The sequence below is a fragment of the Alligator mississippiensis genome, chromosome 11 (genome assembly GCF_030867095.1).
Source record: "Alligator mississippiensis isolate rAllMis1 chromosome 11, rAllMis1, whole genome shotgun sequence".
NCBI classification, from domain to species: domain Eukaryota; kingdom Metazoa; phylum Chordata; order Crocodylia; family Alligatoridae; genus Alligator; species Alligator mississippiensis.
The window spans coordinates 31,064,458-31,074,311 of record NC_081834.1 but is presented as its reverse complement, the minus strand read 5'-3'; the positions used below and the strand labels follow the sequence as shown (position 1 = coordinate 31,074,311).

The 9,854-nt window shown below is 39.9% G+C and overlaps 1 protein-coding gene across 1 annotated transcript in view; it reads right to left on the bottom strand.

Moving 5' to 3' along the window:
* ACSBG1 (acyl-CoA synthetase bubblegum family member 1) overlaps window positions 1–9,854 on the bottom strand; it is an 84,607-nt gene that overhangs the window by 2,618 nt on the left and 72,135 nt on the right. Inside the window, exons 11-13 of the mRNA XM_014605949.3 lie at window positions 9,246–9,463; window positions 4,229–4,368; window positions 2,818–3,064 (exon numbers count right to left, since the gene is read on the bottom strand). Of these exons, the coding sequence (XP_014461435.1) occupies window positions 2,818–3,064; window positions 4,229–4,368; window positions 9,246–9,463 (605 nt within the window). The remainder of the gene's footprint in view (window positions 1–2,817; window positions 3,065–4,228; window positions 4,369–9,245; window positions 9,464–9,854) is intronic.

The window sequence follows — 9,854 nt, the reverse complement described above, 5'->3', positions numbered from 1 at the left end:
GAACAGGCAACCTTATTATTCTGAATTAATGTTGCAGATAAATGACCCAAGGCCTCAACTCTCTATCCACCAACATAATTGACTTGATTGAAAAATATTTCTAAGAACAAATAACTGTCCAGTGACTTTAGCATTTTTTAGAAGTTTACCCTTGATTCTATCTCAGATTTTGCTCAAAACATAATTATTAAATGGGGAAAACCATTGGGACTGTGTAAATAATCATTTTTTTCATCTGGTGGCCAAATTGAAAATGTATATTTGGTGTTAATCCAAAAAAAATATTTGGGAGCAAATATATTTATCTAGAGTCAAACTAATCATAATGTTTGGTTATGGGGCTTTTGTAAAATTAAAAAAAAGTCTGAAAACCATGGACAAGGTATGTAAAGCATCTTAGGTGCTGTTAAAAAACTTAGGGGTGACATAACACTTATATGCCCTACTGCCCAGCAATTAGAGCATTTGACTTGAGATGCGAGCAACCCAGATTCAAGTTTGCTGCGGCTTACTCAAAGCAGGGATTTAAACTTGGTTCTGACACCTGCCAGAAGATTGCATTACTACTGCATAACAATATTCTGAGGCAAATTTCTCCCAAACTTCTGTTGAAGCTGCTATACTTTGTATAAATAGTGAAATATTCACTGGATCACAGAGGGTCATTTTCTGATTGACAGGTAAGTACACTGCTGAATGTAGCATAAAAAAAATATTTCACTTTGGACATATCAAAATAAACCATTTTGGCATTTCTGAAATCATTTTTTTGGTTGAAACCATTTACCAATTTCTATGCAAACTTGTAAATAATTTCAACTTCTCCAAAACTGTATTTTTAAGTCATCAGTATAAATAATTATTCACTTACGGAATACAACAGACCTCTCTGTGCATATCAACTTCATATCTTTGACATATTCCCTTTCTCTTTTAGTTGAGAGAAACCTTCCTCTGTGTATTTGATGACAGTGTTTTTACTGTGCATCAAATATTTATGGGAGTGTGTAAAAACTTTTTTAGTCTGCATAAATTAAAGTTAAACTTGCTGAAGTAGGAAAGTACAATATCTTAACCAGCAGATCTTGAATTATTACTCAAATATTTTCCTTCTCCACAAAAGAGAGCCACTGATTTTTTTCCTCTGTGAAATGGCCTGGATGTCCTGGGTAATGTTAATGTTATGCTGCAAAGCTTATAACTGGCCATTTTTCTGGTTAGGAAGGCAAGAAAAAAAAAAGGAAGCTTGTGTGGAGTGAATTTGGCAAATGCTTAGCCGAATAAAAATCTGTATTTTCTCCTTTAAAGGGGAAAATCCATGTTTTTCCACAGGAAACAGAAAACATAGATCCCTGGTAATACGCAAAGTAGGGGTAGCACCTTAGAGGCTAAATCTGGCTCAGAGGCATAAGTTTTTATAGGCAACAGCCTACTTCATTAGATGCTATGAATGGACTGAAGAAGTAGGCTGTCATTTAACAAAGCATATGCGCCTCTGCAAGTTAGTCTCTAAGGGCATTTGTACACACCACGGGGGTTCACTTCGGTTTAATTCTCCCTAAATTGAAGTGGTAGGTCTTTAAAAACACCGCTTCCATTTAGGGCAAAGTAAGTTCCTGTGGTATGTGCTCAAGGGTCAGGCCTGATCCTTACCTGCCTCTCTGGCAGTGGGGAGGGGAGGGTGAGCTGTCAGCAGGTGGAGCAGTCCTTGAGCGGGGGGAGGAGGGGGCTGCAGCTGCAGAGGGAAGCACTGGGCCCCCACAGCTCAGGCAGGCAGGCTCCAGGGAGAAGAAAAAAATAAAAGATCAGGCTCACTGCTATTTTTTTCCCTTCAGTGGAGCCTGCATACACAGTGCCTGAGATGCATGTGGTCCTTCAGTGCTTTCCTTTGCGGCAGACTAAACCACCTCAGAGATGTTTTATTTTGCTACGTCCCAAGGTCTTTTAATGCATATTATGCCACCAACACATGCAAACAGCTGCACCATTAAAGTGGTGCAACAGGGAATTAAGCTGCTTTAAAGGCCAATTTTGTGGCACGTACAAATGGTCTATGGTGTTACTATCCTTTGCTTTCCTCCTGAATTCAGACTAACACAGCTAACTGCCTCTCTCCCCTCTGTAATGGTGATCATAATATAATCAGATTCAACATTGTAGCAGAAGGAAGTAAGCCAAAACAAACCACCATACCAATATAAACTTTAGAAAGGGAAATTCTACAATAATAAGGAAGTTAAAAAGAAGATAAAAAGAGCAGTCAAGCTAAAATGCTTAAAAGCAACCTGGGAGCTGTTTAAAAATACCAAATTAGAGACTCAGGAAATGTGTATACTGCAAATCAAAAAAGGGTATTGGGCAGTCCAGAAACTCACAATGGTTTAATAGCACAGTTAAGGAGTCTGATGAAGACAAAAGGCATCATTCAAAAAAACAGAATGTGTCCAAATGTGCAAAACAGGAAAATGCACAAATTCTAGCAAGTCAAATGTAAAAGTATAATAAGGCAAGCCAATAAAGAATTTGAGGAACATCTTGCAAATGACATTAAAGTTAAAACTTCTGAGTGAGTGGAAACATTAGATGATGAGGGTGTAAATGACGTGTTTTGGGATTATAAAGCCATAGCAGAGAAGCTAAATGAATTCTTGGTATCAGTTTCTACTGCAGAGGATACTGGGGAGATTTCTACACTGTTATCTAATTCCTCTTAGCAGGTAAATCTGAAGAGTTAAATCAAACTGAAGTGAAAATAAAAGAGGTTTTAGAATAGACTGATAAACAGTAGCACATCACATTAGTACACAAATGTCTTACCAAGTTCTCCACCAGAAATTGAAAAATCTCTTTGCAGAATTACCCATTTCTGTATGCACTGAACCTTGGCTGGGGCATTTATGTTGACTTTGGTGATTCCATCTTGAATAGCCTGGTGAACAGCTTTATCTTTCATAGCCACGATCTCTGACACTTTAGTTGCATTGCTGCCAATCTTCTGGCAGAACTCTCTGGCTTCCTCAGTCAGATAATCAGTAGGTTCAGATGTTTCTGGGTCTAAAGTACTCTGCAATATCAAATGAAAGTTTTAGTATTAAGTAGTTGCTCCCACAAGCAAGGTGTTAGTCCCGACATGCCCACTCAGATCAACAGCGACAAGACAGTTCAGAGCATCAAATTCTAACTCAGTCTCAGTCCACACTGCAGCCTTAGGTGTTAGTAAACAGAAACGTGTAAACACATAGTGTATTATGCCCACATACTGTGAACATGCTGATGTATGTGTACATGACACTATCATATCTGAAACATGACATAATTTAATTGCTATATGAAGAAATATAAAATGTTATTTATAAAGCATGATAATTGAAAGTTAAACAATATTTGTTTGATCTCTTGTAATAGAGGAACGGCTTAAAACTGAAAGACATACTTGTCCTGGATTTTTTATTTTACTTCTAGATGGTAAGGAATTGATCACTGACATTAAAATAAGTCTAAAAAGTGACAGTGTAACAACTTAGACAAACGATTTTATATAAAAGTATATTGACCCTTTGTTTTTCATTCTCTTGCTAAGATATCTTATTTGTACTCAAATGTGAATCTCAGTTGGCCTTGATCCTGCAGAAACACTAGTCATAGCTTTGTTCCAAATTAATTCTTTTGACTTCTTTGCAGAAAGAACAAATAGATGGAGAATTAGGTTCTGTCAGAAAATAAGTATCTTCTTAAGCACAAATCAGAATTAGCAAACCTGCCAAAGAAAGCTTTTTGTGTGTATGACTATGAGACAGCATTGTTTTGCGTCTACGATGACTTTTAAGAGCTCTGTCTGTCTACAGCAATATCAGCCATTGTTCTTTCACTCTGCTCTCTCTTGAAGATTTAAGGCCTGCTTTTTCACATTTTTCTTCTTAAAAGATTATTTTAGATCAACAAAAGTCTTGGTTTTATAGAAGAATTATTTATCCTGCTTGTTTTTATTTGTGAAAAATCCTGCAGCAGCCCTGCAAGTGAGTAAACCTAACAGAATTTATATTATAACTTATTTTCCCCAATACAGAACAACCATCTCTGTTCTCCCCCTCACCCGCTGCTTCCAAAAGTTTCAAATAGCCAGGCATCTAGTTTTATTATATGAACATAAGAAAGTTTTTGAAAGAGTGGGATTCAGAGAGATGAGTGGGGCTTGATTTTGCTGAAATCAACAGTAAAACTGATGTACCTTTAGAGTCAACAATATTGATAAGAACTTCTTTTGGTCTCCAATCAACATGGCATTGCTAACAATAGGCAGTGCCTTTTTGACTGCATCTTCAATTGGAATTGGAGGCACATTTTCACCTCCAGCTGTAATAATCAAATCTAGATATAAAAAAAGATGCTTATTAGTTGAATTGAAATCACCTTCTTAAAGATTTCTAAGAGACAGGAAAAACAATTACCATATCCTGGATACGAGAAGATATACCAGGAATCTCAGACATTTTTAAGGAGATCACAACCTTTTTCAATGTAAAAGTGAACCTTTCTTAAAATTACAGTATGTTCCTCTGCAATATCCCTACATATATGCCTCTCTATATATGCACAAATTCTACCGTGCCTTCAGTGCAGCTCCATTATATCAGACTTCAGACAATTCAGCTTCAATTAACCAAGAGTTTAGGTTACGTTTCTTGAGGTGTTGCTGCTCTCTTGAGACTTTTTAAGAGCAGATCCCTTCAAAGTCTGCTGTATTTGATCTGTGCTGTTGCACTGCTAAACCACTGAAAAAGCCTTCTCATACTTGGTGCCCTAGTAAAAATCAATTCCTTAAACCACCAAAAGAGGTCAGGCCAGCACAAAATAAATATGGCTCAGGGAAAGACTGAAAAAGCAGCAAATGGGAAAAGGAAAGTCAGGGTACAGCCGGGAGAAAAAGATAGGATATCCAGAGGCGTCCAGAAGTGTAGTTCCTGCCCATACCTCCATCAATAAACTGTGCATAAAAATAAACTTAAATACTGAACAAGTATAAAAATCTTGTGCTGCTTCTCTAGATAGAGACAGGCATTTATTTGAATGTCTGTCTATTAAAGTAAATCATATTACATATTTAGTTAAATCATTCAAGTCCCTAAGCAGACTGTGGGTGTTTGTCTACATTAAACCAATATCTTCTTCCTGAACCTAAAATAAATTGTGTTTACATATATATAATAATCACCTGAACAAATAACATATTCAGTACAGAGAACAGGAGTATATTATTCCAGACCTTTGCATAAGATGGTAACTAAAAGTGATATGTAGGGCTGTGCAAAACAGGCCCTATTCAATTCGCATTGGGATATGGCCTGAATCGGGAACAGTGATTTGATTAGTTGATTCAGATCACTGTCCCTGATTCAATTTGGCCGAATCCAAATCTGAAGATTCAATGCTGATTCGGAGAATCAGCGATTCGGACATAGACGCAGCTTTAAATGTTTTTTCTATATGCCTCGAGGTACCAGTGTGGCTTGTGAATGCTGTGATGCTGGGGCGGATGGAGAGTCCCATGGGGGGCAGGGTGGGGGGGCACACGACACCCTGCGTGCTCAGTGGCAAACCCGAAAGTACTTCTGGTCCACTTCTGGGTCTGCCAGGGAGTGTGCCCACCCAACTTGGCGATCAGCCATGGGAAGACCCTGTGTGCCCCCTTAAACCCAGGAGGCACCAGTTGCTGAGCCATGGAGGCGCGGGAGACACCCCCACGCACTCTCCAGTGGACCCAGAAATGCTTCTAGTCCACTTCTGGGTTTGCTGCTGAGCGCACTGGAGAGCACCCCATACTTCAGTGGGACACTCCACGCACCCCAACATCACAGCATTCATGAGCTGCCTGCTACCTAGAGGAATGTAGAAAAAACATTTAAAGCTGTGTCTATGTCCGAATCGGTGAATCTTTCCAAATCTCTCCAAATCGCTACAGAGGGCTCCAATTCAATTTGGAGAGATTATAATGGTGACCACGAGTATCTGGGGAAACATTTGTTCACCAGAGCGCCCCAAGGGATGACAAGGTTGAACAGTTATAAACTACTGCAAGACCATTTCAGGCCAGATAAGGAAGAATTACTTTACTTTCCGAGCCCCCAGGTCTGGAATAGCCTGCCATCGGAAGTGGTTCAAGCACCTACATTGAACACCTTCAAGAGAAAATTGGATGCTTATCTTGCTGGGATCCTATGACCCCAGCTGACTTCCTGCCCTTTGGGCAGGGGGCTGGACTCGATGATCTTCTGAGGTCCCTTCCAGTCCTAATGTCTATGAAATCTATGAAAGGGTCCTCTGATTCGATTTCGATTCGGAGATTCTGCCACTGAATCTCCGCCGAATCAAATCAGGGACCGAAGCTTTGTACAGCCCTAGTGATACATTAGGGACCTGTGCCTGAAAATATTACTGGCAGCGCTTAATATTACTTGCATGGTCCCCATGATGTCAATATTAATATTGCTACATATAAAGTTAAAGACATATAAAGGTAGTTATTGAATAATTTTTTCTCCTAATTCTGGCAAACAGCTGACTTCACAACAGATGTATAGGAAATGAGGAAGAAAACAAAACATTAGGGAAACAAGTGAGTGGTGCCTTGTTTTTAAGAGAAACGAACTGTCATTGTTACTCTAGACTAGGGTATTCAATGTTAAACCCATTATTTTGGGTAGCTAGGTTTGCAAAAGCATAGTTTGACTTTTTCTTTAGAAGTCACAGTGGGTGTGTCTACAAATTCATTAGTGTGCCGCAGTTACTGCACATTAAGTTTAATACTTGTATAACCAAGTACTAAACCAACGTGTAGTAACTGCTGCTACTATGCAGTAGTGGTGGTGCACAGGTTTATAGTGACGCTAACTGTTCAGTTGCCTAATCCAACTGCGCAGTAGTGTATTAACATGGTTTTTGCCCTGCATGCTACTGTGCAATAGAGTTAGGCCACTGTGCAGTTAGTCTCGTGTAGATGCACTGAGTAAATAGAAATATAATAGTCCTCTGCAGAAAGAAAATCTCAATCCACCACAAGAATGCTGTTACCTCTACTGTGCAGTGTCTACTTTTAAACCAGCTTATTGTTACTTAGCCACCCTCACATATCTTATACACCATGGATCAGTGAGGCTTAAAAATCCTTTTGGCCTTTCTCTCAAACCTGGATACTCTTTTCAATCCCCAACTCTTAGCTCTCAGCTTCTTTCAAACACAAAAGAGCCTCTGGACTCCCATTACTAGCTCCACCCCACCGCTCTGAGCCTTTTTTGGGAAGGTTGGCATGTAATCTAATAAATAAATGCAGTGGGTTCTATTGCTGTCACTGACTGGTAACTTTATTCAGATCTTCAGTCTTTCACAGTTGTTTTGGCACTGAGACATAATACAGCAGCGTGTGTCGTCATCCTTAATACAGTGAAAGTTCTAAAATCTATGAGGCCTGAAGGTACAGGTCAGACTCACCAAATAGCATTTCAGTAAAGGACATGGTTTTGGACTCAAAGGGTGTGTCTACACATTGCCCTACAGCAACATTGTTACCTCACCATGCTTTAGTACTTCCTTTTGGAAGTACTAAAGCATGGCGCAATAATCACCCATACTGCATTGTGCGCATGGCACATGGTTAGTTTTAGCCACTACTTTGCTATAGCAGTGCACTAAAATGGGGGAGTGCACTGCTACATCAAAGTAGCGGCTGGCCACGTGTAGATTCACGTGATTGCTACATCACTGTAGCACATTGTACAGTGACACAGCACATTACTATGGCAACACAGGGTGACATGTAGACATGCCCAAAGAGTGAGAGGGAACTTATTGACTGTCTTTCAATACATGTTAAATGGTCTAAATTTGGATTTGAAATGTGAATGAAAGCTCAGGCTAGCATTTACTTCAGGCAAGCTGACTCAACAAATCTCAATTTACAATCTTTTTTCTTAAATAGCAGTCCTATCATTGAAAGAACTGTTGAGAACAGAATAGGACCAAGTATTGGTCCTGTTTAATTCCATTACAGAAAAATAAATAAGGGAACGGTAGTGAATAAAGGTAAGGCAAAATGATCACATTCAATGCTACTTAATTATAACATCTAATAAAGCCCAGCATGACTGAGAGAACACTGTAGTGTTACTCCGTGACAAGCTCACCAGCAAGTGCTGCCTCCTTGGTGACTCATCTTGTCTTCTGAGATAGTTACTCGTTACATGAGAAGGTCTTGGAAATCTCACCCATATATCTTGGAAGAGCTTCCAGGTAAGCAGTCACTCAATCCTTTCTGAGGTGAAATTTTAAGCTAATGAATGTAATAGGAATCAGTTTTACTAATTTGTTTTTAACTTTCCCTTCCACCCTTAGGAATAAGGACAATATTGTTCAGTTTTTATGGAAATATATGGCACCTATAGATGTGCTCCAGCGTGTCTGGGGGGAGGCATTTTAATTAGAGCAGTTCTCAGGAGCTGCTGTAATGAAAACACCTGCAGTGTCTCGTGCATTCAGTGTCCTGTCTTTCAAAATGGCAGCAGGGGCACTTTAACTAAAGCTCGCCACCATTTTGAAATGCGAGGATGCTAAATACAAGAGACACTGCAGCATGCTGGAGCGTTCTGATTAGAATGCTCCAGCTGACTTGATTAATTGGGTCTCATCTGACATGTTTTAATCAGAATGCATTGGAACATGTGTAAAAGTGCCCATACAGATTACAGGTATCTCAGGTACTTAGTTCTCAACTTGCAGTAAGAGTAGCAGACAGTTTTCATCTGTTCCATGATGTCCCAGTCCCATGAGCTAATAAAACAAAGTGACTGTCTGGCAGTACTGCCTGAATATTTTGATCTGTCATTGAGCTCCAGAGCTTAGCAAGATTGGGTATTTACAGAATTATCCAGCATGAATATATGTACTGTATATCCTAAAACAAAAAAAGTTTTGGAATGTTGTGAAACCACATTTTGCAGGATTTAAGATGATCTCTATCTATTATGGATTAGGAGTAGCTTTTTGTAGGGAGGGGAAGGGCAGATTAACCCCAACCTAGTTACTTCAGAGTTTCTAGCACATTCTTCTGAAGCATAAGGTGCAGGCATTGAAGACAGCACGTTGGACTAGGTGGACCATGCACCTGAATCAGTATAACAATCCCTGTGGTCTTATCTGTGGTATAACTGAATAAAACTAAGTACTATACAATGAAACAAGAAACTGTAAGTTACCTTTAATTCGTCCAGTAGTATAGACAAAGCCATCCTTGTCTATTTTTCCAAGGTCTCCAGAATGCAACCACCCATCTTCATCTATGGCTTCTTTTGTTTTATCCTCCATATTTAAATACCCCATGAAAACGGTCCTTCCCCAGAAACAAATCTCTCCATTGCCATCTGCATCCTCATTCACCAGTTTCACTTTGCAGCCAGACACTGCTTTGCCACAGCTACAAGAGAACAAGAGAATTAGTGTACAAAGAGTACTAGAAATGTCAGATGAAATATAGAAGGACCCTCGGAAAAAAAAAACGTATTTCCCTTAGATGCTAAGGTGTTAGTATCTATAACAAGGGTGCCAAACATATGGTCCATGGGCTGGATTCAGCCCACAAAGCACCACCACCTGGCCGCTGGTGCTGCCCCTGGGTCTGATCAGACCCACATGGGGCATGGCAAAGGGACAGTCTGCAGGCTGGATCCAACCTATGGATCCTGCCTCCCCCCCCCACAGCATACCTGATCTATCAGCTGCTCCAGCCAGTCTGGGATGCATGTTGCATGCAGCATGGACCCCAGAATGGCCACTGTGTGTGGCACAGTCCTGGAACGATGTGGACA